Below are 26,242 nucleotides of genomic sequence, written 5' to 3' on the forward strand. Positions count from 1 at the left end.
TTACAAAAGATGTTGATAACACGTCCGTAAAGCACCGTTGAGGGAATAACCATCAACTATTGCCAAATTATTTTACTTGTTTGCTCTTTGGAGAGCTGTTTTGGTTGTGGATTTGACATTTCCACAGTTTCAGTCAACCTTTACGAAACACTTCCGTTTATTGTGGGTTATTGGTTTTATCAATCAAAAAAGCGTCGACACTTTCAACTCCATCTCTCAAAAATTCAACTTGCATCAATGAATCTCCATAAACCTTAATTCTCAAATATCCATGATTGGTTTCTCTATATTCACTCCATTGTGGTTGTGGCGAATCCCATTTTGGATTTAATTCAAAACCAGCTGTACCAACATGAATATGAATGGTACCTTCAGACATTTGATTCTTATCAAAGTAGTATTTGTGATGAAGTTGCTGTGATGTGTCTTGTTTCATGTCGTTGACACATTGAAAATTTTCACGCATGAGACATGTCCTTTCTGTATGTATACACACATGCATGTATAGATGACATGTCATTCATAATAATAATAAACAAATATATATTTTGACATGTCATTCATAATAATAAACAAATATATATTTTGACCATGCATATGAGAATCATAGTTACAATCATGGTTTCAAATAACAAAAATCAACTCACACACTTACCATATGCATGAACATGTCCATACAATGCCAAATCTATTTTATGTGTTCTCAATAAATGTTCGACACTTGTTCTCAATGGTTCATAACTTCCATGATTTTCATTACTACTATACATGGGTCTATGAGTATAAAAGATAATAAATGGTGTTTTGTTTCGATCCACTTGAGATAAATCCTTTTCCATCCATTGAGTTTGTAATTTAAAATCATGTTCACTACTGATGGCAATGAAATGAATAGGTCCATAATCGAAAGAATAATATAAATTATTAGAATTGGATGGAGACTGTCCATGATGATTGAATAGTGAACGAGTAGAATTGGTAAATCTTGATTTGTATGAAGTGAAATTCGATGCATTTTCTATCCATTCATGTATGTTTGTTGTAATATATATCATGTTGGTTGTAATATAGTTTGTTGTAATATGTGTTGGTTGTATCAAGTTGAACCAGGTTTGGAAAGTGTTCAAGTATTGGTTCGGTGTAATATTTAATATATCACATGTTGTTGTTCGTTGTAATATATCACATGTTTGGAAAGTGTTAAGTAATATTTAATATATATATCACATGTTGTTATTCGTTAATAATATCAAGAGATCAATACCTACCATGATTTCCATTACAAACGACATAGGGTATTTTCTTGGTAATGGGTTCAATCATATCAAACCATGTATCCCATTTGTATTCATGTTCCGAGTTCCATACGTAGGGAATATCACCTACATGAATAATAAATTGAGTAGAATCCATATGATGTTGTAAAATAGATTGAATAGTTTTTTGACCATCTCCATAGATATCCATGTCACCATAGACTAGAAATTGGAATGAAGGTTCAATGGATGGAGGAATAGTAGTACTACTTGGAGTTGTTGGAGTTGTTGTAGAACTTGTAGTAGTAGCACTTGCAGAACTTGCAGTAGTAGTAGTAGTACTTGTAGAACTTGTAGTAGCACTTGTTGTTATTGTGCTCTCACTACTCTTCGTCATTGTCGCATCGATAGCACTTTGAATGGAAAGTTCTTGAGCTTGTTTTCGATTTAAAATATCAAAAGATTCAATATTGGTTGAGTGTGCACTCGATGGATCATGATTGAAAAGAATTCGATAATAAATACGACTTGTTTTCTTCAGTGGTTGTTGTTGTTGCTTCTTTTGTGGTTCTAAATCATCATTGAAACCACTTGAAAGATCTTTTAAAATAAATTCATGAACCGTTAATTCCGAATACATTCCATTCACTTGATAGGAAAAGTAATTGTGATGAGTGGAGAGTGTCTTGATGGACTTGTTCTTCTTGCTCCACACTTTAAAATTTTGTATCTCTGATTTAAATGTTGAATAAATGACTTGATAGTTTTTGGACTTGGCACTTGTAAAGAAGATGAGAGACATTTCATCATCGGATCCAGTCAATGAAAGATGAATGTGTTTGGGAGTATATTTTGGATCAAATTCAGACCATTTGTTGTTGTTGTTATTATTATTGGTAATAGTATTCTGAGAGTAGTTCCGAATGGATGTGTTCTTCTTCTTCTCACTATTAATACTACTACTACTACTAGTGGCTGCACCTCTTAAATTGATACCATTGTCAACGGTCGAACTTGTACGTTTGGAAAATTTAGATGTTGGTGACTCACCATGACATGCCATGATCAATAATACAAGAAGAAGGGTGACAATCATCACGGACCATGCCGTTGTAGAAGACCTTGATCTTTTCAGTAGTAGTAGTGGTCGTAGTGGACGACGGTTTGAATTCATTTTTTATGGTTGTGTGGGTTGTTGTTTCATCAAACTTGAATTCTTTTATTTCAAGCAAATGGGTCAACAATTTCATTCATCATAGTTTCACCTTCGTCGTCGTCATCGTCGTCATCATCTTCAAATGCATCATCATTGTCTTGTTGGTTTGTTGTATCGTCATCTTCTTCAGCAGTGATGGACAATTGTCTGACACCTATTTCATCATCATCATTGGGTTGTTGTTGTTGTTCCTCTTCCTCATCACTACTGTCTTCAACTGACAACTTGATCATGTCATTGTTGTTCACAACGTGAGGATGATGGTCACTCGATGATGATGATGGTTTCTCATCTTCACTCACTGTATCTTCTTCTTCCTCTCCCTTCTCTAACAATTGTTTCATTAATTGTTTCACTCGATCCTGTTGTTCCGTCTCTTGTTGTTGTTTCCTTAATTCATGTTTCTTCTTTTCATCAAATTTTATCTTTCGTTTTTTAAGAGAAGCAAATCGATCCAATGCATCTGCATCTTCACCTTCATCGTACCAATGTTGAGGTATGGAATTCTTCATTTCAGTATACTTGTCAAAGAGTTCTTGACGATATTCATCTTTGGAAGTTGTTAATCGTTTTCTCTTGTCATTGGATGTACTCAATCCAACTCGATTCAATTCTTGTTTCAATTCATCACTGAGTTGAATATGTTGTAGTGGTGGTGTTGTTGTTTCTTCACTTGCAGTATTATGACTAGTACTACTCGAATGATTGGTATTATTATTATGACTACTAGTACTACTACTACTAATACTACTCGAATTATTGGTATGACTACTCGAACCCTTTGTACTCAATAAACCTTTTTGAGTTTCTTTAAATCCACTTGTACCAATTAATGAAGGATCTAAACAAATCATTTCATGTGGTATCTTTTCTAATAAGGTTCTCACATTAAAATCTTTCACTTGCTTGTCTGTAAAATAGGGATTGGGCATTTTCGAATCAAAACTAGTACTTCCTGATCCTGGTACGAGTAGTGAAGAGAATCCACGTGAATGTCCAACACCAAGAATATCTTCGTAGGGACAAAATGATAAATCACATACAGTCGTATGAGAAGGTAATTTGTGTAATAAATACAATTCCTTATCACGTTCATGAATATGAGTGAAATTCTTATAAATAGCAATACCATGTTTGAGAGAGAGTGCTAACATTCCAGTTTGAGAGATGGCCATGGATGTAATATGATCACCACTTTTAGGTCTTAAATGAGAAGGATACAGAGATCTCTGATACTCGTCTTGTGTATTCACATTCATAATGGGCTCGTCTTGTGTATTCACATTCATAATGGGTTGATACGTATTTCGAATGTCCCAAACCTTACATGTATCATCAGAGGCTGATGTAATCATATATCTTCCTGTTGGATCAATACACACATGTTTCAATGGTGATGCTTGATGACAGAACATGGTCACGACAGGTTTATAATCTCGATCACGTGGTTGTACCATGGAGAGTGTTCCATTCAAATGACCAACACACATGATGGCATTGTAAGGATTCGCAACCATACATGTCATGGGTGAAGATAATTTAATTTGTGCAACATTTTCACCTAATGAAATGTCCTTATAAATAATTTGTCCTTCTATCATCATCGATTGGAATTCATTCATTCCATGAATCCACAATGGTTTGAATACATGGCATGTACGAATAAAGATACAATTTACAAACGCACGTTAATGAATGAAACATGTATACCATTGACACATGAAACACACATGAATGAAACATGTATATAATTTTCAAATACAATTGACACACACATGAATGAAACATGTATACAATTGACACACACATGAAACATGTATACAATTGACACACACACACACAAACACACATATGAAACATACCTTGTTGTTGACCATTATGACTCATTCCTCCTACTAATAAAAAATGAAAAGGTAAATACGATAAATGTTCCACTCGATTGAAATCTCGACACATGTGAATCTCAACACCTTGTTCATTATAGACATAGGTATAAGGTGATTGTGCCAATGCATACATTCCATCATCCATCAACCATTGTACAGCCTTTACAGGTTCATTCAATACATTTTCATGAGTCATTTCAAATCTTCTCCAATCCAATGCAGCAACATGTCCTTTCACTCCACCTAATAATAATTTTCTACCACTGAGACTATATTGTAATCGATAAGGTGAATATTGAGTCAATTCAATATCATAAATTTTCTTTCTAGTATTTTCATCAACACCTTGTAATAAATCATTTTGAGAGAGTTGACTTGTTTTTGTAAAGATATCATTCTCTGGATCTAATTCAATACCACGTTCTACTTGAGAATGAATTCTTAATACATCGGAACGAGCGAGTGTGGCTTCTGCTTTGGCACGATCGACATCGGACCAAACAATATTTCTTGATACTTCTTGTTTGTTTGCGAGTTTGTTTTTATATTGGAAATAGGCTAACTCTCTTTTAGGAAGAGGCTTTTCATCAATGATTGATTTTCTTTTATATTTTTGGAGTGCATCTTTTTGAATTTGTATTGTTTTTTGATAGTATTTGGATTTTTCATACGTCTTTAAGAGATTTTTAGCTTTTTTAAATAAAAATTCATTTCTTTCTTTTCTTTGTAATTGTTCTTTTTTAGCTAATTCTAATTTTTGAGCTTGCTCTTGTTGTTGTAATTCATTGGCTCGTTCAATATCTTTGTCAGTTACGAGAGGTTGATAATTCGTGGAGTGTTGTTGTTGTTGTTGATGTTTCGATGAAGTGTCATGAGATGATGATGCTTTGGTTTTTCGTTTCAACTTGTCCGAAGAAGGCTCTTGTGAGAAGTTGAATCAGATTTGGTGGACATTTTTTTTAATTTCAAAAATGTTTGAATCAAGATTCTTGTTGAACAAATCGTTACATGATTTCATTGGTAATTATCATAAGGGGTTGTTTCAAACGAAATGGATACTCTGTGAGAAGATCATTTGTGGTTTCAGAACAACACAATCTTGTTTGTCAATAAACGCAACATCATCACAACGTGGATGTTTTTCCCAAAAGCATGTCAAACTTGTCATCTTTAAAAAATTGTTCACATCGATATGGAATGAATCGTCACGGTTCCCCTCTCTTCAAAAGACAAGGAACACCCTCTTCTCCTCACAGTAGCAGCAACAGAGATGCCATGTCAGGAATGAATCATTTTGATGATGAAAATAGACTTGTCATTAACAACTCACCCATTCTTTTGAGAAATCCATACAATGACTATGCATCCGAGGATGATTCCGAACAACAACAACAACAGGAGGAGCAAGATGATTCACCCACCACCACCACACCAGCACCACAACAACAATCACAGGAGAATGAAAAAATTCCATCCACCATCAACAACAATTCAATCCACTTACATTGTTCCACCACCAGGAATGAACACACCACACTCCAGTAGTAGTAATAGTGGTGGTGGTGCTAATAGAAGTGGTTCATCCCATTTGAATAATAATAATACTCCTCCTCATTCTTCTCCTATTACTGCTGCTAATACTACAACAAGTTTTAAACGATCATCGAGTTCTGAAGCACAGACACCTCAAGATCACTTTTCAGATGTACACGTTCTCGATGAAGATGAAGTAGAATTGAGAAGTGTGGATGGTAGTAGTAGTTCTCATTTACAACAGCATCAGTCTCGTAGTCGTCATCATCATCATTATAGTAGTCATGAAGATGATTATACTCCCACGACTCCTGCCATTCTTGAAGATTTTCAAAATGATGATTTCATTCCGAGTAGTCATCATCATCCTATTCATACAATGACTAGTACTACTACTTCTGATACTTTTGCAACCACCAACCACCATCCAAATTCTTCTTCTTCATTTCATACAAAAAGGAGAAATAACAACAACAATTCTTTCAACATTTCTTCCTCCACCTCGTTTGAACAAATTAATACCTTAAACATGTTAAAAATTATTGAAAGTGCTCATAATTTTGAAAACAAGTTGAATGAATTGAAACAACAACAATTAGATAAGCAACATCAACAACATTTCATAAGATCCAAATTATTGACACTTCATGGATTTAAAACAGCATTTAAAAAATACACCAATTTTAATGTTCAGAAATATGTATGGACATACTTGTTTGTATTGGGAGTGGTTGGTGGACTGGTCGTGTTCTTACAAGATTTACTCATTTCATATATATTTTTAGGAAGAGAGGAATTAATTAATCATTTTAGTGGAATGGAGGTGAGTGAATTCTTTGATATTCTAAAAATTGATTTCATCTCTATGGAATATTTTGAATCAATGATTGTTTCTATAATAATGATTGGAATGAAATTGTTGAATCATGAACCGTGTTAAATACTACAACTACTACTACTACTACTGAAATTAAAACTACTACCACTGAAACTACTATGAATACACACACTCACCCAATCTCGCATAGAATGAATCTGCTAAATTCACAGTTCAATTACTCATGTGGGTTCTCTACACTTTACTCTTTGTTGTTTGTGCCTTGTTCATCACTGCATGGGTAGCACCTACTGCTGAAGGATCTGGTATTCCACCTGTGAAGGCTATATTGGTAAGTCCAATGAGTTACTAATTACTTCCAATGATTTTCGAATGAATATATATATATATATATATGGATATCTGATATAATAATCTCCCTAAAATGATATATCCCTTCATGAACCATGACGTATTCATCATTTATAAATCCCTTTCATACTTGCTCATTATGATATCCCTTTCATACTTGTTTTCATCATTTATCCCTTTCATTTCAACACACATATTGACCCTCGAATAGACTGGTGTGGATTCCTTAAAAGATCCAATTTCTTTCAAAACACTCATTGTCAAGGTATTGTGTCTTCCAATGGTTCTTGGAGTTGGAATGATGGTTGGAAAAGTTGGACCAACCATTCATATTGGTGCTGCACTTGCTGAAAATTTATTACAACTTGGAATATTTTCAGGAATTCGAAATAGTAAGACATTGAGAGCTCAAATGTTAGCATGTGGATGTGTAAGTAGTACTATGAGTTGTTTTTATATATTTATAGTTCTATTTATGATCATTATATCATCATTCAATGATTCCCAATTCACACTCTACTCGACACTCGACATCCACACACTCCATTCCAACTCACACCCACTCTACACACTCCATTCCAACACCCACTCCACACACCCACTCCACACACCCATCACCCACACCCAACACCCACTCCACACACACACACACTCAAATAGGCTCTTGGTATTGGTGCTAATTTTGGTGCTCCTGGAGGTGGTGTTTTATTTGCTTTGGAAGCCATTGGAACTTATTATTCAGTGAGAACATATATCAAATCCTTCTTTGTTGCAGTATTGGCTGCTCTCACAGCTCGTCTCTTACATTCAGCAGTTTCTAATCAATTCACATTTCTACCAAGTGCATGGAATATTAATTTCACTCTACCAGCATATACCATTCCAGATTTATTTTCATTTATATTTTTAGGAGTTTATTGGGATTGATGGGAGTAGCATTTGTTCTTTTCAATGAAACCATGTTGAAATTGAGAGCACGAATTGGTCAATTCTATTTGTTATGTTTGAAATCATTGACTAGAAATAGTAATGGACACAAGTGGTATTTGTATCCATTTCAAAATGTGTTTTTATGGTCTCTGTGTATTGTCATTTTAACTGGAGTTGTAACGTTTCCACATTTATTTGGTAAATTCATGTCATTGACACCGAACAAGACATTGGAAATGTTATTTTATGGAAAACAATTAAATCCAGAGAATGGTGCTATTGGAGATTGGATTAAGGTAAGTGTGTGTGTGTGTGGGTACCATTGAGAAAATGTGTGTGCATACGATGGTGTGTGTATGCATACGATAATGATGGTATTCTTCGAATCGTTTCACTACTGACCTATATATAACCTTCACTTCATAGGAAGGAAAATTGAATAGTCCATCAGCCTATGATGATTTATTTAAGAATTTGGGAATATTTTTGATCTTTCGAGTGATCTTGTCCTTTGTTTCAGGTATGTAATAATATTTTGAGTTTATGGTGCAAGTGTGTATACATTTATACATTGATTTGTGCATTTCATGTTTATTATGAACATTTCATGTATGGAATGATTTATAGTCTCATTACCCATGCCAGCTGGAATTTACGTTCCATTGGTCATGATGGGAGCAGGATTTGTAAGTACATTTGTGTGCGCGTGTGCGTGTGGTTACTTTCAGTATGTCTGAAACAATTGTGTTTTTTTATGAAATGATACATCAATGATGACTGCACCACCACCACCACCACCTATTCATAGGGACGACTCTGGGGAGAATTTATTCATTATCTTTTTCAAAATGGATACTATGGTAGTAACACTCCTCAAATCTTTCCAGGAGGTTATGCCATTGTCGGTGCTGTTGCCATGAGTGCCTCTGCCACACAAGCCTTCTCGACTGTTTTTATTTTATTAGAAATTTCAGGAGTTGCAGTGTATTTACCAAGTTTATTGGCAGCCATGATTGCAGTACTCATTTCCAAGAGACTCTATCTCTCTATTTATGATAGTATTATTAAATTAAAAGGATGGCCAGCTGTATTAGAAGTACAAACTGATAATGATTCCATAACAGTCAAAGATATCATGTATTATGTGGATCAATTAGCCATTTTGGAAGAAAGAACAACATTGAAAGAAATACAAGATATTTTAGAATGTGGTCAAGCATTACCAAAGAGTTTTCCTGTCGTTAATAATAGACAAGATATGTTTTTATTGGGAACCATTTCATTGAAGAGTTTACAAGATTTGTATCGAATTAAGAAGGAAGGTTTGAGACAAGAAAGGGGTGGTAGTAATGGTGGTAATACTACTAATGATGGGGGTAGTAATGGAGGTAATAGCAATGGTACTGGCAATAGCAATAGTAGTAATGGTACTGGCAATAGACAAAATGAAACAGATACTGTCATTTCCATTCAACCATCACATCACACCACTTATTATGAAGAAGAAGAAGATGACTCCTCCTCTCGATATGGTCGACTGGTTAGAGAACACTCATTGGATGGAGATTGGATTCCTGCCACTCATGGAACTGTTGAAAAGTACAATACGAGTACCTCTTCTCAAAAACAAACCAGAGTGGAACATGTCTCTTCATCACTCGATGAATATGTAACCATTAACTATGTGACATGTCCTGTTGCTATCAGTGAAGATACTTCAGCCCTTATTGCACATCTTTTATTTTCTCAGTTGAGAATTGATGATTTGTATGTGGTTTGGATGGGACGATTAATTGGTGCCATACACAAAGAAGTACTTGTTTCAAAAGTAACCATTAAAGAAGATTAGTGTGTTTTTAAAACATTATAATTCATGTGAATAATGGTATTATTTTTGAGTGGAATGCGGTTGAAAAGATTATTCTGTTTCTTTGAAATTCTTGAGAGACTCAATGGCGTGCCTTATAATTCTCTTTCGATCGTTTTCAATGTCATTCAGAATGTAATGAATTCTCAAAGGATTCAAGACATTCATAAGAGATGACTTGTTCTTAGAGGAAGTTGAAGTTTGAATGGCATTGGTATTTGTGAGTGTTGCCAACTCGTGATTCAACCATGGATCCATTCCATCTAAAAATTCATCAAATAAATATTTTGCAAATTCATTTGGTTGCTCTCCTTTTGGTAAATTGGTTTCATCCTTGTCATTGGATTGGAGAGCTTTCAATTCATTTTCTAATTCTTGTCTCGTTGATGGAAACCTTATTGAAGATTTAATAAATTTCGATTTCCATGGAGGTAATTGATGAGCATAATAATGTTGATAAGAATATTCTGTATGTTCTAATAATTGTTCATACTTGTCCATAATAGTTTGAGTAGCATATTGAGCCATTGTTTCAAAAGATGAAGTATTCATGGAATCTGATACTGTTGTCACGTGTTGTTCTGAACTTGAATTCCCTTCTTGAAGTGTTTCATCGATGGGAGTGATCACGGATAACACTTTTTGATACTTCTCATCCATAGATGTATTGAGATGAGAGGCATTCATTGTATGATTGTTCATATGGACATTGTGAATATTCGTGTTAACACTTGTAGTATTCATATTTTCAAATATAACATTTTCTAATGAATTAATAAAAGATGCTCCTAACAATACATTTGGAGGTAATTTCAAAGATGATTTTTCTTGATCGTCTTCAGATATTCGACCTTCTAAATATGCTTTTGAGAATATAAGTAATGTATTATATACAGATTGTGGTAATAAATCATATTTAAATGATGAATATTCATAGTGTTGTAATTCTCCTGATTTATATTTCTTAATTAAATTACTCCAGTGTTGTAATTTTAATTTCCATTTTTTACTTTTTGAATTTAAATATAAATATTGTAAATATTGTACACCATATAATATTCCTAAATAAATCCAAATATTGATAAATGTTGAATATTTCTTTGGATCGAGATAGGTTGCTGTCACGAGATGATGCATCATGGATGGTGGTGATGGTAATGATGATGATGAATAGGAATTACCAACGAGTGAAACATGTGGAAGAAGAGGCATGGCTCGGGTTGAACATAACAATTTTTTTTTTAAATGATTTCTTTCAGAGTCATAATGACTGTTTCAAATTCGTCATGTCCTCAACATGGTTGCAGAGGAGTTTCCATCACACCACCATAGGGTAGATTAAGGAAGAAAAACACCCTTACCATGCCAATCATTAGGCTTTGTGTCTTAAATTTTAGAAAATCGGTGTCGTTGCACAATTCCCAAACACTCAATAGTAAAATCAAATCACCATGATATTACTGTTGAATTTGGTTATTGGATGGTGATGAATGAGAATTAACACACTGCTCAAGTACTGTATTCTCCTCCACTCCGATATCGCCAACATTTGTGTTGAGAATCACCACCACCTGTGTTTACAGTGAAGCACGACGCGTTGTTGTTTGAGAAAAAGCAATCAAAATGAAGAAGAACCAATAATTATTACCTTCGCACAATTTTCCAAACCAGATTCGCTTGGAAAAAATTCAACGAAAAAGCACACAAAAGCTTTTCTTTGCGAATTCAAAAAAATACATCGCACACACGTCCATTGGGTTGCTGCAAAGCCTTCAAAACTCCTTCCCTCTTTTGAAATTTTCCTTCTAGTCTTTACCACTCTTTTCTAGTAAAATATTTACTCCGTTTTCATCTATTGAATTCATATTCCTCAATATATAATCATGTCCGAACATAAGAACAGAATTATTTTCTTTGGTGCTCCTGGTTCAGGTAGGTATTTGGAAAGAGATGATAGGCAATTACGAATAAGAATGATGAACATTTTGTTGATGGAAATGATATGGGTTGTAATGAAACCATTTTTGAAAATAATCTTGTGATGAATATTTGGATTATTCTCAATCCATTTGATGATAATATCTTCTTTTAATAATATAGGAAAAGGAACTCAAGCCTGTAAATTGGCTAAAGAATTTCAAGCTTGCCACTTATCTACAGGTGATATTCTGAGAGCAGCTGTTAGGGATCAAACAGAAATGGGAAAGAGAGCAAAAGCTAAGATGGATGCTGGTGAACTTGTCAGTGATGATATCGTGATTGGAATTATTAGAGATAGTATTGACAGTCCTTCGTGTCGATATGGATTCATTTTGGATGGATTCCCACGTACTGTACCACAAGCTGATGCTGTAAGTAGAGAGTATATACGTAAAATGAATTACAATGGTTTGAACCAATTCGTGTTATTCATGAATGACTTTTCAACGTACTTGCGTATTCATATCAATTGACTAATATGGTCTCATGATTTGAATGATGATGATGACGACGGAACCTGATACACTTCTTGGCCATTTTGATTGATCCCGACAAAATTTTCCAAAAATTCGGAATTGCATTTTTTCCTTCTCTCAAAATATTGAACTCTTTTTAACCAATGTACAGTTAGACAAAATGTTAACAGAAAGATCTACTCGTGTTGACCATGTTCTCAACCTAGAAGTACAAGATGAAACAGTAGTTAAACGAATTGCTGGAAGGTTAACACATCTTAAAAGTGGACGTGTGTACAACCGATTCTTCAATCCTCCTAAGGTAGAAAATTTAGACGATGAGACAGGTGAACCTCTTGTTCAACGGCCAGATGATAGAGAGGAAGTTATTAGGAATCGTTTGAAGACATATCATGGATATGCTGATAAAGTATTGAATTATTATAATGAGAGAGGTTTATTAAGACGTATTGATGGTGAACAACCAATAGACAAAGTGAATGCAATGGTGAGATCCTTTTTCACCAAATAATAATCTTATTAAATGGAAAGAAACAGTTTTTGTGAAGTATATTATTCAACAATGCCTTGAATTTTTGAGTTTGGCAAACGGATGAATTTGCTCTTGAACGCTATCGTTGGCATTGATCGAAAAAGGTCGATGAGTGTCATCGTGCTGTTATTGTAACCTGAAAAAAATGTCAACCGAACAACAAGCCATTTTCAATGCGGGTAGGTCGTTCATCGTTACTTGTGATGGAAATACATCATCATCACCAACCATTTTACTGAATCGGATCGTGTTATTGTACACATGGTTTATTCGTCATCATCATGGACATTTTAAATAACAAATCATCACAACGGACCAACTTGTTGATGCATCAACTTATCTTTCCATATGGTTTCACTCATTTATTTCAATAATTGAATGTCTTATACAATGAAATATACGACTCTATAGAATATGAGGAAACTCTTTGTACCATCAACACTGTCTACGTCTTTCGTATTCCTCCAAGAGCATCCTCCGAAGGTTACAAAGCAGAAAATTGGGGAGAGCCATTGTGGACAGGTAGATGTAAAGTAGTCGCTATTGGTGAAAAGTGTGAAGTGAGATTGGAAGATCCAGCTACTGAGAAGAGGTTTGCTACTTGTAATGTCAACACAGATGAGAATGGACCACAAGCTATTGAAAGAGTTTTGGATTCAAGTCGTTACTTTGTTTTGAGAATTGAGGATAAACAAAAGGGAAGACATGCTTTTATTGGAATTGGTTTTTCTGAACGAAGTGATGCATTTGATTTTAACGTTGCATTACAAGATCATCAAAAGTGAGTATTTGTCAAATTTGTTCAGCGTAGAATTTCTTGACATTTTGAAAATACACCATTTGGAACATCAATAACCACTCGGAAAATGGCTAATAATTATTTGTATGATTTTTTAATTAGGTTGGTAAAGAGACTGAAAGAACAAGCAGAAAATCCACAAGAAGAGGAAAAGAAAGATTATAGTTTGGGTGAGGGTGAAAAGATTAAAGTCAACATTAAAGTTAAGACTAAGGGAAGAACAAGTCAAGCAACTGGAGAAGCAAAGTCAAGTGGTAGTGGATCAGGCAGTGGCGCTTTCGACATGGGCTTTTTAGGGGCACCTCCCTCTTCCTCATCCAGAAAGAAGGACTCTGGAAATAACAATTCTTTGTTTTAAATGTGATAATATCATTTGAAATAATAGTAATTTACATTTGTACAATTAGAGCTTTCGCTTTTTTTGCTTGGTAGTTTTTTTGGAACTTTCTTCCTCCGAGTCGCTATCGTCTTCGCTACTACTCGAATCGCTACTATCCTCACTAACTTTCCTTACCTTAGCTTCTTTTGAAGACTTTTTTGTTGAATGGTGTGTATTATTACTAAATTCAGTTGACGTAGCATGAACACTACTTTCATGTTGCAATGTGAAAATCGATGATGGTTGCTCATCATGATTAGTTTGAGCATATTTCTTCGTCCAATCCCGAGCAGTTTTTTCAAAAAGAGGTCGGTTGTTCCTAAATTGCTCAGTAATATCAGCCATTAATCCGTCATCACCATTGGGTTCGTCCATTAATAATTTAATTGATGCAAGAAGAGTTGACAAATTAATGCTTGGTTTCCAACCTCCCTTTGGTGGCATGTTTAAAAGATCCAAACATATTCTTCCTCCACTGTCAATATTTGGATGATAGATTCGGGTGATGAAACGAACATTTGGAGGAAGTGTGGGATACCGATCGGGAATTGTAATTTCCAATACAAATTCACCATTCTCATAAGGAGTGCCTTGTGTTCCTTGTATTTTAGCCTCCAAAACGTCAATAGAATCTTCACTCTTTGGGTATGCTGCAATTCCGTGAGGAGGTTGATTGGTCAGTAATTGAAGTTCTCCTTTCATGCGAGTGAGCCTCATCACGGAGGCTTGTGAAGACATTTTTTTTTGAAAAGTTCGAGAACAACCTCGAACAGAGTCTTTCTTATCAGAAAGAACACAATAAAAGTTGGTTCGTTTAAACAACCAAACTCGTTTAATATGAAAAAAAAGAAACCAATTTCTTTAGCATAATTTGGCTTTTTTCGAGCCTCCCAATCCTCTTCCTGTGGTGTTATGGTAAGTATCATCAGGATCGTCATCAGTCATGTCATGTCCATTCAGAGCATCTCCATTGTTGTCCATGGCTCTGAATTCACGTACGTTCATCATGATGAGGACAATACCATAACAATATATTGAAAGTAGAATGTATATAAACATGATGATGGTGATCACCAACACAATGTGTACTTACTTACAGATTTTTTCTTTTGAGTTCAATTTCTTCTTTCGTTCTAAAACGAATACCTTGTTCATGATCTCTTGATGGTTTGCTTCCATTGGAACCTCTTGCAGCTGCTGGCATATGTTCATCTCCATTCAAAGTTCCATTCTCCAAAATGTAATCTGGTATTTGCTCTCGATCATCCTTATACAAGATCATATCACAATCGGTTACGAACCATGGATCTTGACACACAAGTGATTCATCACTCAAATTTGAATTCCAGGAGAGTTTCATCATGTAATTCGTGTCTCTAAGGTAGGAATTGAGTTGATGAGGTATTTTCACGAGTTTCAAATGCTCTTCAGAAATCTTATCATCCAATCCAAGAATGATTTGTTTCAATTGGAAAAGGTTGCATGTTCTCTTTTGAATGATAATTTCTCGAATGGCACTCATGCTCCATGATGATGGTTTAAATCGAGCCACTCGGATCACAACATCTTCAGAAGTAATAATAGAGGTTTGATCTTGACGTTCAATAATGACTTGTCTTGAAGATGTCGATAGAATAGAACTGCTATTACCACCATTACTACCACTTAAAGAATAGAAGGGTTTTTCCTCATCTCGAAGGATACGTCCTGCATAATCTCTATTATCCAGGCGTTCTCTCACTCTCACATTGTCAGAAGTGTCCTTCTTTTTTATAATATCTGATTTCTCTTCTTTGGCTTTGTTGAATATAAACTCCTTAATTTCTTTCACTGAAGTTTCCTTATCGAGAGTCAAATCAAACAATTTTTTAAATTTGTTTCCTCGTCGATGTGATGCATGAATTGGCTTTCCATGTTCATCTTCAAAGATGATATCCTTTGAATGTTTTCTACTAGTGGTAATAGACATGTGTTCAATGTCAGCTGCATCTGCCATTTCTGGAGCGTGTAGCATATTGTAGGCAGCTCGTTTGAGGCCTCTTGTCATGGGTCTATTGGGGTAGGCAGCAGCACAATAGTCCATGTCCAGCATCATTCGATGATCCAATTCATAATGATCGAAATGATTCGAAGGATGATGGTGCTCCACAGGTTCTTCCATATAAAAGGTCAATTTGAATGTTGGTTTAACAAGTTGATGTTGTTCAACAACTCTCACTGTACTTCCACTAAATAAATGGAAACTAATCTTATCGTCGAGATTGTCCAAAATGTGCATATCTTCTGGAGAGCTGTCTCCAAATGCCAACGTAAAGGTTTCAGCTTCCTTATTTAATATTTGAGAGACTAAATCCTTCAATAAATAAATGGGCTGTCTTCGATCAATGGTAATTGGGAATTTCTCCTTGTTCGAATTTTCAACAGTCAATGAGATTGTGTTCTGAATGGTTAATAAATTTTCAAGGGCTTTGGATTCCTGATGAACATCACTCTCTATATCAATATTCTCTTCCACATAGATCTTGTCTCCATTTTCAAGCATCAAGTCGTCGTCCTCAACCATGAGATAATTCTTGGGTGTATTATTCACAAATTTCGTTGCGATAATGGTTTGGCGCGAGGCAGGAATGGAGGTTAGGGATTCAATGGATTGTTTGATATCAGCCAAAGATGCTGTTCGCTTTACAGTCAAGAGTGAAGGCTTGTCGAAACTGTCCTTTGCAAATTTGCTTACAAAAATACTGACATGCTCCTCTGGAAGATATTCTCCATCATCTTTCTCAAGATATAAATTCTGTCTCGAGTTTTTGAAATCAATATCCGATAAGAGAGTCTCAACATTGGAGCTCAAAAATTCAGTTGGAATTTGCTTGATAGTATCAAAAAGTCTGAGTCTCGCATTTGGTAAATCAATTCCTTTGAAGAGAGTTTCTTTACATTGTTGAAGCAGAACAGAAAGAGATTTTTCCTTCTCACACTCGATCTTTGCATGTTTCAAATCCCATCAAGGGCATACACAGTAAACTCCAATTTTTTCTTTTTGAATTCGTACGCTCGTTGACCTTTGAGATAATTTTCATTTTCAGTAGCAATGGCCTTTCGAATGTCCAAAGGAATGGTTTCAATTTCTTGTTCGTCAGTCATTTCTAACAATTGTCTATGTGCTTGACTGATTGGTTCATCTCTAATATAAATCAGCAAGTAACCGTTGGAGTGAGAAGAACCACTTCCAAATGCTTTCTCAACTTGACTTTCCTCAATTTTAGTAACAGTAGAGTCATTAAATTCATACCAATGGTTTCCAACCTTTTCATAAGAATAATAGTGACCACCACCTGCGCTACCAGAGTGAATGACCACTGATTGAAGAGTGTAAATGTTATATTTGGCTTCTAAAGATTCAACATCTAATTCGTTACTGGTAAAACTAGCAGCACTGTTTACATATTTGTTCATATCCAAAACGTGAGGAAATACAAGTTGGTTGTTCAACTTAATTCTTGAGAATGTAGTATAATCAATGTCAAATCTCTTTAAATGTAAACTAAGAATGTCTGGAGTTCTTAATAGTTTGATACCTTTCTTTGCATCAACTTTGCAATTACACTTCTCACAAAAGTATTGATTCACTCCTGATAAGCATTCCTCGAATTGAAATTCCGCAATGGATGCATCCAAATGCTTCAATCCTCTAACAGGCAACTGAAGGTCCAAAAATTTTGTTTTTCGTCCTCCAATATTGCAACATTTGCTGCAAATCACGTAATCACTATACTCTCCCTCAAATATTTCTTCAATTGGGAGTTTTTCGTTAATCAATGTTTCAAAAAGAACTCTCATAAACTCTCTGCAAATATTCATTTCAAAACATTCATTCTGAAAATGTATCATTACTATTGGTAGTACTTACGTAGAGTCTTGTTGTTCAAAACTTTGAGATCTCTCCCAACCAAATGATTTGGTAAGATTGACTACGTGTAACCATTGTTCATAAAAAGCAACAATATAAAATTGACTTGAATAATAATCACTTACCAGTCTCGATAGCCTTCATTTCTGACATTCTCAATCTGGCAAAGAGATGTTGCAGCTGAAATAAAATGCAATATTCTTCATCGCCATGAATAGCCTTGTTATACCTCCATTGAAAGACTATTCTTCTAAATGCTGGAATATTGTAAAGGACTTGAATCAACGAATTCAAATAGCATAGAGAACCTTGGTTTTTCAATCCAACAAAATGTTCCTTGTATGGATAGTCATTGTACGTGTACATTGAAGTTGAGGATGGCATATATGAAGATGACATTCGTGGTGCTTCCTGTGGTGGTCCAATTTTCTTAATGTATTCAGCTTCAGCCTCCATGAATATATTAGAAGCTAAATTTTTGAATTCTTCATCAAAACTCTGGAGGGAATAACTCAATTCCACAAATGACTTGATAATAGTGTGAGCAGGTGTTTGCGGTGGTGTTTTTGAGTTCTCTCCAGCAGCTTCAGAAGCCTGATCTGATTTAGCCTTTTCAAGTTCTTCAACAACATATTTACAGAGTTGTTTTTTGATTTCTCCTTGTTCGACAATATTGGTTTTAAACTTGGTCATCAAATCATCTTCTGGGTGATGAAAGGTAGTTTCATGCATTGCTTTGAAGAGTTTTCTCAACCATGAATGAACTTTGGACATTATTTTCCAAGTATCAATATAAGTTTCAATATTCGGAATTGTCAGTTTGTCATCCACTTTGAATTTTGGTTGAATGAATTGAGTGATGAACGCGTCAAAAGTTGAATCAAGGAATACGAGGATCATATCCATGGATCTGGATGATCTCAAATTGTATACACAATGATTCAACTCTCCAAAAAGAGCATAGTCATACGCAATTTCGGAACCTTTGTTCCTAACATTGGCAAACAGAAGGTTGATTTTCTCTTCAAAAGATTTAATGTTCTTTTCGTTGTTGTTTCTGTTGATTGTAGAGAGATGGCAAAAAATACATCATCGGGATCATCATGTGGATCAGCTGATCAAGACGCACACTACTTACAGCAACTTGTTCAGATGACCCGTTACTTTCATGGTGTGAGACTACGAGGCTATTTTTTTGAAACGTGTTCTATTTTTGCAGTGCGTATGTTCCAAGGAACACAAGAACACAAGGCTTTCCGAAGGAGAGAAATGTTTATCCTTGCATTCTGAAGCCAACGTGCACAAGAATGAAATCTGAAGCTCATTGAAAAGTTGAGTCTTTATAGCTTTACCTTTTTAGCTGTTGGTTCCACCTCTCCTTTTGTTGGTGAAGTTGTGTTTGCTTTCAAACTTATTTGTAAATGCTTATGTGGACTCAAAGGCTCATTCTCGTGAGTTTTTGGAATGTGAGTGACTGCAGAGCTTTCCGAGTAAACGTCGTCAGATTCATCATCTTCTTGGTTATGACTGTTCTTGTGGTTGGCTAGACTGAAAAAAAGTTCATCTTCATCTTCAGAGGTTGTCATACCACGTTCTGGAGAAGACTCTTGAGCAATGAGAGAAGTGTTTTGTTGGGACTCTTCTTGAGCTTCATAACTGTCATTAAAATATGCGTCATCATCCTCAATGTCATGTTGAGATTCCTCTGTATTTTCGTCCTTTTCTTTTTGCTCTTGTTGTGAAATTAATTGGTTGAATGTTTCAATATATGTTACTTTCTCAAAATCACTCCTAAACCTTTCCACACAGTGTTGTTTTAATCTAGTGGTGTTTGACAGACGTGTCATCATGTCAAATAAATCAATAATTGCTGAATTTATCAAGTTGTAGCATGTAGCATTTTTCCTCCAAATTTCCATAATAGGGTCAAAAAGATTGTGAGTTAAAATGTAATTGTGGAGAAGGAGATCGTTTTTTCCAATAATAGTTTTAAAAAATCTAATAACTGATAGAACTAAATCTTTCTCTTTGTATACGTCAAGTAAATGTATTGCTTTGGAAATCACGTCATGGGAAATTAAAAAATTCTTGCTTCTATGCTTGTGATTGGTAACAGCAAATGAAAGTAGTTCGAGGGAATGGATGATGCAGCTCACTCTAACAGAAACCTTCGTAAAGGTATTTATGGTAGTTTCCGGAGATAGAATGGGAGAAGCAACCAACTCGATATGATGTTTGTAAAACTGATCAATAAATTGATCAGAGTTGGATAATAGAGTTTCAGGATCCATCAATAACTTGATAACTTCGGTCAGATTGTCTTGTATACCTAACTCTGGTTCACACACAATGGTTTTGATGACTACCCGTAAGAATTCAAAATCATTTCTCATTTGTCTCTGCTTGATCTCTCCCAAAAAGCTTATATGAACTGTTTGAGCAAGGGAAGTAAGAATTTCAGAACTTTGGAAATGTTTAGTAACAATGAAATACATTAAAAATACGTACTAAATATGTCGTATAGAAACTATTGGACTTTGAAGACATTTTTCAGCAACATCTAGCAATGGATAATCAGTAATAAATTTTCTAATTGTGGTAAATATTGCTATGAGATCTACTTTAAACATTACTTACTTGTACATTTCTAACCTTGTGTTGATGTGCTGATGTTTCATTAAATTGAAAAACTCGGAAAGGAATTTAGAAAGATCCTTCTGTTTTTCAACAGATATGTCATTAGATAGTAGTGTGGAGAAAACTTTTTTCAAAAATTCTTGGTCATCTCTAATTGCTGTAATTATTGCAATATTATTTCTAGCTATAATGGTGCTAAGAGCACCAAAGGTTTGATCGTCGATGATAGATGCGAGAATGGTTTCCTTAATGTATTGTATTCTGAAAGTTTGGTGAATCTTTTCCAAGATGGTTGGGTTATTGAATGGAATTACTTCCTTAAAAACTACAACATTTTGTAAGTAATTTCTGTGATTTGCTTTTTTAGTTGGTAAATCTGGATCATATTCAAGAACTCCAATAAGTTTCATGATATTATTAGGAGATAAAAGAATATCATGAATATCAGAATCGTCCAAAGAGATAAGGTTTGTGAATATCTTGAATAAAATCCTACAATCTTCAACACTATCAATGTCTTCACATTCATTAAAAACATCAAATAGTTTTGAAATATAATCTGGTTTGATATATCTTGCAATTTTAAATCTATGTTCAAGAATTGTTGATAATATCGATGGTACGTTCTTTACCGATGGCTCTGGTAGCTCAATTTTTGGTATAGTACTCGATGTTGATGCAATACTTAAAGAGCTTCCGTTTAAACCTATATTCACTAAATCATCATCTAAATCATCGCCCATGTCACCTAGTTCCTCATCATCTTCTGGTTGGTTGTTCTTTTCAACTATTTCCTTTCCATCAGGTCGCTTTCCTTGAACCTTTCTTATTTGATTCCTGTTGTTGGATGATATTGAAAATTTAGCATTAATACTCAACACAAAAAAACTTACCATATCATGACACAGCCGTTTGTGTGTTGAAAACTAAGCGCCATATCTATTTTCATTGCTGGGTCGCTCCAAACTATTAATGTTGCTATAAAATGTAGAAAAAGAGTGTTATAGTGAAACATGGAAATGCAAACTTACAATTTTGTAATTGATAAATATCGTCTGTAGAAACCGCAGAATTCAAAATAACATCGTCCGATGTTTCAGAAATGAGCACGAGGTTTTTTTCAGTAGAAGTCTCTTGTGATTCACAGTGAACATGTCCTGTTCCCTTGTCTATCCATTGACCGGAATCACTTAGATGATATAATTTAACTCTGCGAAGGGGATCTTTAAAATCAAGAGATTCCTCTAATATCTCTTCATTATCCGTAAATGCTTCATCATTTTGATGATGTGTTTTTTCGTTATCTGATGTTTCATCTTTTTTTGAATGTTGACTACTGGAGTCGTTACAATTCGTGGACGACATGACTGTACAAGTCTCTGATCCAGTCGGAGTAAAATTGAAAAGTACTATAAATGATGCTGAAAGTTATTGGTGTTATGATAATACAAAGCCAATTCCGTTTTCGCTTGTTTCTCTTTTAATAACGTTGATCAAATAAAAATTATCAACAAGAGAAGAAGGCAAAATGAACGAGCAGTGTTGTTGGCTTATTTTTTAATGCGATATTTTTATAACCCATTCTACCAAACGATGGAGGGAAATCAGGGTTGGTTTGTTCAAGGCTCAGAATTCGGGAATGAAGGAGTTTCAGAATTTAATTGGTGTTTAATTTATTGTGTTTACATATCGCAGACAGTAATTTCAATTTCAACGTTTGGTTCCATGTTGATGGAAGTAATATCCTTGACAGTGGAAGCAGGAGCATGCAAATCAATGACACGCTTGTGGACGCTCATTTCGAACTTGTCCCATGTGTTGGTACCCTCACCGCAAGGTGACTTTCTGGTGGTAATCTTCAACTTCTTTGTTGGCATTCTGACTGGTCCCTTAACTCTCTTGACCTTCTTGTTCTTGGCTTCTCTGACGAAATCAGCACAAACCTTTTCAAGAGACTTAACGTTTCTAGCAGTCAAGGTAATTCTGATTCTGTGAATTGGTTCCTTGGTTTGCTCAGTGGTTTCTGTCTTCTTAGCGATAGCAGCTGATGACATGGTGAGTTGTGGCGTATTTTTTTCAACAAGTTTTTTAAAAAATATTTGGTCATCCAAAAATTATAGTTTACAATGACCTATTAAAATTGGATCCAGTTTAGACCACAACTATTTCACAATTTGACTGTCATCAGAATTCTGAGTTTCAACCCAGTGCGATTTGCAAACCGTTGTTGTTACACTCTTGTTTCAATGACGATGTTACGGTGTTCTTGAATTTCCATGTCATCAAATACAAAAAAATGGATCCGATATTTCCCATCTTTAAATTCGTCTTTACGTCAATTCTCAAAGTACCTGATATTAGGCTTAAATTGCCAAGCATTTTCGAAAAGGGTCTTCCCAAAATGCTTGTATTTTTCCTTCTGTTTGCTTCATATTTTGTTATTTGTTCTGGAGTTGTTTATGACATGATCAACGAGCCTCCATCAATCGGAAGCAAGAGAGATGCCGATGGAAAAGTTAGACCTGTAGCGGTTCTTGAATATAGGTTGAATGCTCAGTATGTGATTGAAGGTTTTAGTGCTGGATTTTTATTCAGTTTAGGTGGATTAGGATTTATTTCTTTGAACTGGGCTGCCGATCCATCAGCCACATCTCGTGCCCGATATATCTTTCTAGGATTGGGAGCATTTCTTGTAATTTTGGCTTACAACGTTTTAATCATGTTCTTGAAGATGAAGATACCAAATTATCTTCAATAAATGATGACTTGGTTTTCGAACGTGTCTCAACAATTGTTGTCGGTAACCCACTCCGAAGTCCTACTGCGAACCACTATTCTGGTCAACACATTTATTCCTTGGTCTACGACAAACTTTTACTTATTTCAAAATATGCTTTTTGTACTTCTTCACCCACATGAAGACTTTCATGGTATTGTCCAATCTCTGTCCTTCTAATCTACGTTTTGCAGTTCTGGCTGTTCGCTTTGCCTTTTCTGATTTGGTTGGCGTATTTTCGTCAAGGTTTGATATGGTTCTCTCAATTCTATCTACATCACGAATGGCCTTATGCCTATTGAAAATATACCCAAGTGAATCGTCCTTACTAATAGCTCTATCAGCATAAAGAGTGAAACCAGTGGCATGTCTTCTTCCAGTTTTTACACCCAGAATTTCTCTGCAATACTCTTGTCTAGCGTCAATGAACGTTTGAACTACCTTTCTAATGGCTGAAAAATGATCGACATCATAACTTGGTTTTGCTAGCTCTGGTTTTTCTTGTGCTAAAATCATTTTTGTAATTTCTTCTACGGTTACACCATTAGCGTAATTTTGAAGAATAAAATCGATAGGAATAGTCTGTTTTTTCAAAATGGAATCAGCAAATGTCTTGAATGCTTCTGGGTTGTTATCAGCTTGTTTTTTAAAAACATTATACATTTGTTCCTTCTTATCTTTCTCTGTTTCTAAAATATGGTCTCTCTTCTTTTGTTGTAAGTGATAAGAGTATGATCTTGTTAACAAATTAATCTTTCTTTCAACATCCGACATATTTTCTTCACTTTGTTTCAAGCCTCTGTGGGCACGACGGAATTGATCCAAAGCCATTCGTTCCGCATCCATTTCGTTCCTAATTTCAAAATTAGAAAGAGAAATTCTAGAGTCTCTCAAACTCTTTTGCTTCAGAATGTCGTTTGCAAGTTGAGTATCCCACAAAATTTTATCAATTTCTTCATTGGTTAATCCATCAAGTAATTCATCGGTTTCCTTGCTCACTCTTTGTTCTAGTTCTTGATATTGTTCTCTATTATATTTTAATGGGTAGGAATGGCTCAATTCCTGGGGCTTTGAAGGAGGTTGTATTAAATCTTTAAAATCTTGGAATGCGCTTTCTAATGACTCAAGTTGTTCGCTTTGCAAGCGTTCTTCAGTTTGGGAGGCAAAAAAGTTTTCAAGAGTTTCATTGCGTTGGTATGAAGAGGCTTGGTTAGGTTGTTCCTCCTTGTTGAGAATCAAGTCAAAAAGGCTTTGTGAAGCGCCAGAGCCTTTTTCATTTGATGGAGCTGATGAAGAAGCAGTTTCCTTTGCTACCCAATAGGACCAGTCTGGTTGGTCTCCGGCATCAGAAGTAGAAGAATTGTTGTTGTTATTCTTTAGAGTTCTATGAAATTCTCTACGACGATGATGATGGTTCATCAAGGCAAGGATATTCACCATCACGGGAGAGACGCGGTTGCTTGTGATGATGTTGCTGTTGTTCTGGCTGAGATGATACTGATGAATCATTTTTTTTAAAAGCACTTTACAACACTCATTCCAAACACCATCATCATCGTCGTTTATTGTTGTTGTGAATGAGCTGAGCTAATACTGAGGCAATTCTCTGATGTTCAATCTCTGACGAGCTCGCTACCTCTTCATCACTCCTTAACAAAGCCACTCTTCTGTGATGCCTTTCGAGTTCATTTCTCATGGAGAGACATCCTAACTTGGGTAAAACAAAAGCAGTTGTTTCTAAAGCAATTAATTCTGGAGTTGAAATATTTTCTTCTAATTTCGAAGAGGAGTTCGTTTCAATGGTTTTACTTTTCTTGATATCTTTGACATTACTGACGCTCGATGGAGGAGACACCAGCTTTGATTCCTTTCTCATTGTTGTATTTGGAAATGCCAACAAAAAAGGATCATCTTGATAATCCATAAATAGTTCCTTATTTACATTTCTCATTAAATCATCTCGATGTTTCACACCATAGAAATAGGAATGAACAAGAGATTGGAGTGTTTCATTTTCTTTTTCAATTTCTTCCATTGACTTTTGTGTAAATAAAGATTGTTCGTATTCAATTTCTATGGCATCTTGTAAAGCTTCTCGATACATCTGTTGAATAAAATCAAAATCTTGAATGATATGAAATTCCTTCTTTTGATTTCTTTCCCTTTCCAATTGTTTCTTGTATACATGTAACATGATGTCCTCATCTTTGCTTGATACTTGGCTCATATCTTCATTTCTTCCAGGAGGCTTTTTGCCATTCAAAATTAAATATTTTTGTTCATAAATTTTAGATCTAAACTTGTTTCTTCGTTTTGCCATGTAGAGATCATGTTTGATTTGTCTTAATTTTCTTTGTTTTTGATTACCAGATAAATTGCTTGAGGCTAACCAGTGTGCTGAAATATTAGTTGAAAAATTAATTTTCTTATTTAAATGTTGTAAATTTGTAATTAATTCTTGAATGGATATGGAGCTTAGTTTTTCGTTGGTATTATGAAAGGTTTGATTAATTTCCGAAAGAGCCTGTTTATCAAAGTTAAATTTAAATTTTTGATTCATTGAATCGGAAGATTGTAACGGAATCCAACGAGGATCTAATGCAAAATCTAATGTGCAATTTTGACAATTAATGTGTTCATCTTGTGTGCTGGATTGTTTGGTTTTTAGTGTTTTCCGTATTTTTAAAGTTTTAGAAAATAAATCATCATGATTGAATTGTATATTATTTAAAAAGTTCCAAATCCATTGACATATGCCGTAGAGAGTTTTGATCCAATCAGAAATAGAGGTTGATGTGTTAGTTAGGAGGGACGAAATGAACGATCGCAATTTTCGAGAAGCAATCATTTTTTGTCGAGTGAATAAAACCAACAGA

At 35.0% G+C, this 26,242-nt stretch overlaps 14 protein-coding genes across 14 annotated transcripts; 5 read left to right on the forward strand and 9 right to left on the reverse strand.

Moving 5' to 3' along the window:
• Positions 1-157: 157 nt before the first annotated feature.
• On the reverse strand, positions 158-2,430 carry C9374_006372 (uncharacterized protein; the record flags this gene model as incomplete). The annotated part of the gene is made up of 3 exons (XM_044696225.1): positions 158-480; positions 656-1,018; positions 1,269-2,430. The coding sequence occupies 3 exons, from the start codon at positions 2,428-2,430 to the stop codon at positions 158-160; spliced, it is 1,848 nt and encodes a 615-aa protein (XP_044547063.1).
• Positions 2,431-2,480: 50 nt separating this feature from the next.
• C9374_006373 (uncharacterized protein) lies at positions 2,481-5,692 on the reverse strand (the record flags this gene model as incomplete). Its single annotated transcript, XM_044696226.1, has 3 exons — positions 2,481-4,066; positions 4,335-5,279; positions 5,689-5,692. The coding sequence occupies 3 exons, from the start codon at positions 5,690-5,692 to the stop codon at positions 2,481-2,483; spliced, it is 2,535 nt and encodes an 844-aa protein (XP_044547064.1).
• Positions 5,693-5,817: 125 nt separating this feature from the next.
• Positions 5,818-8,007, forward strand: C9374_006374 (uncharacterized protein; the record flags this gene model as incomplete). Its single annotated transcript, XM_044696227.1, has 4 exons — positions 5,818-6,714; positions 6,920-7,060; positions 7,292-7,510; positions 7,741-8,007. The coding sequence occupies 4 exons, from the start codon at positions 5,818-5,820 to the stop codon at positions 8,005-8,007; spliced, it is 1,524 nt and encodes a 507-aa protein (XP_044547065.1).
• Positions 8,008-8,039: 32 nt separating this feature from the next.
• Positions 8,040-9,859, forward strand: C9374_006375 (uncharacterized protein; the record flags this gene model as incomplete). The annotated part of the gene is made up of 4 exons (XM_044696228.1): positions 8,040-8,306; positions 8,437-8,530; positions 8,638-8,696; positions 8,819-9,859. 4 exons carry the CDS (start codon positions 8,040-8,042, stop codon positions 9,857-9,859), a joined length of 1,461 nt encoding a protein of 486 aa, XP_044547066.1.
• A 69-nt stretch (positions 9,860-9,928) lies between these two features.
• C9374_006376 (uncharacterized protein) lies at positions 9,929-11,089 on the reverse strand (the record flags this gene model as incomplete). The annotated part of the gene is made up of 1 exon (XM_044696229.1): positions 9,929-11,089. The coding sequence occupies one exon, from the start codon at positions 11,087-11,089 to the stop codon at positions 9,929-9,931; it is 1,161 nt and encodes a 386-aa protein (XP_044547067.1).
• Positions 11,090-11,760: 671 nt separating this feature from the next.
• C9374_006377 (uncharacterized protein) lies at positions 11,761-12,844 on the forward strand (the record flags this gene model as incomplete). Its single annotated transcript, XM_044696230.1, has 3 exons — positions 11,761-11,809; positions 11,978-12,228; positions 12,485-12,844. The coding sequence occupies 3 exons, from the start codon at positions 11,761-11,763 to the stop codon at positions 12,842-12,844; spliced, it is 660 nt and encodes a 219-aa protein (XP_044547068.1).
• Positions 12,845-13,010: 166 nt separating this feature from the next.
• C9374_006378 (uncharacterized protein) lies at positions 13,011-14,022 on the forward strand (the record flags this gene model as incomplete). The annotated part of the gene is made up of 3 exons (XM_044696231.1): positions 13,011-13,044; positions 13,277-13,646; positions 13,767-14,022. 3 exons carry the CDS (start codon positions 13,011-13,013, stop codon positions 14,020-14,022), a joined length of 660 nt encoding a protein of 219 aa, XP_044547069.1.
• A 45-nt stretch (positions 14,023-14,067) lies between these two features.
• On the reverse strand, positions 14,068-14,781 carry C9374_006379 (uncharacterized protein; the record flags this gene model as incomplete). Its single annotated transcript, XM_044696232.1, has 1 exon — positions 14,068-14,781. One exon carries the CDS (start codon positions 14,779-14,781, stop codon positions 14,068-14,070), a length of 714 nt encoding a protein of 237 aa, XP_044547070.1.
• Positions 14,782-14,904: 123 nt separating this feature from the next.
• On the reverse strand, positions 14,905-19,123 carry C9374_006380 (uncharacterized protein; the record flags this gene model as incomplete). Its single annotated transcript, XM_044696234.1, has 6 exons — positions 14,905-15,028; positions 15,141-16,931; positions 17,060-17,890; positions 17,954-18,014; positions 18,079-19,010; positions 19,092-19,123. 6 exons carry the CDS (start codon positions 19,121-19,123, stop codon positions 14,905-14,907), a joined length of 3,771 nt encoding a protein of 1,256 aa, XP_044547071.1.
• Positions 19,124-19,293: 170 nt separating this feature from the next.
• On the reverse strand, positions 19,294-21,955 carry C9374_006381 (uncharacterized protein; the record flags this gene model as incomplete). The annotated part of the gene is made up of 5 exons (XM_044696235.1): positions 19,294-20,416; positions 20,462-20,542; positions 20,591-21,427; positions 21,484-21,568; positions 21,622-21,955. The coding sequence occupies 5 exons, from the start codon at positions 21,953-21,955 to the stop codon at positions 19,294-19,296; spliced, it is 2,460 nt and encodes an 819-aa protein (XP_044547072.1).
• A 317-nt stretch (positions 21,956-22,272) lies between these two features.
• C9374_006382 (uncharacterized protein) lies at positions 22,273-22,644 on the reverse strand (the record flags this gene model as incomplete). Its single annotated transcript, XM_044696236.1, has 1 exon — positions 22,273-22,644. The coding sequence occupies one exon, from the start codon at positions 22,642-22,644 to the stop codon at positions 22,273-22,275; it is 372 nt and encodes a 123-aa protein (XP_044547073.1).
• Positions 22,645-22,886: 242 nt separating this feature from the next.
• Positions 22,887-23,348, forward strand: C9374_006383 (uncharacterized protein; the record flags this gene model as incomplete). Its single annotated transcript, XM_044696237.1, has 1 exon — positions 22,887-23,348. One exon carries the CDS (start codon positions 22,887-22,889, stop codon positions 23,346-23,348), a length of 462 nt encoding a protein of 153 aa, XP_044547074.1.
• A 120-nt stretch (positions 23,349-23,468) lies between these two features.
• On the reverse strand, positions 23,469-24,875 carry C9374_006384 (uncharacterized protein; the record flags this gene model as incomplete). The annotated part of the gene is made up of 1 exon (XM_044696238.1): positions 23,469-24,875. The coding sequence occupies one exon, from the start codon at positions 24,873-24,875 to the stop codon at positions 23,469-23,471; it is 1,407 nt and encodes a 468-aa protein (XP_044547075.1).
• A 43-nt stretch (positions 24,876-24,918) lies between these two features.
• Positions 24,919-26,214, reverse strand: C9374_006385 (uncharacterized protein; the record flags this gene model as incomplete). Its single annotated transcript, XM_044696239.1, has 1 exon — positions 24,919-26,214. The coding sequence occupies one exon, from the start codon at positions 26,212-26,214 to the stop codon at positions 24,919-24,921; it is 1,296 nt and encodes a 431-aa protein (XP_044547076.1).
• Positions 26,215-26,242: the final 28 nt, after the last annotated feature.

This window comes from Naegleria lovaniensis (assembly GCF_003324165.1).
Source record: "Naegleria lovaniensis strain ATCC 30569 chromosome Unknown tig027, whole genome shotgun sequence".
Classification (NCBI taxonomy): domain Eukaryota; phylum Heterolobosea; class Eutetramitea; order Acrasida; family Naegleriidae; genus Naegleria; species Naegleria lovaniensis.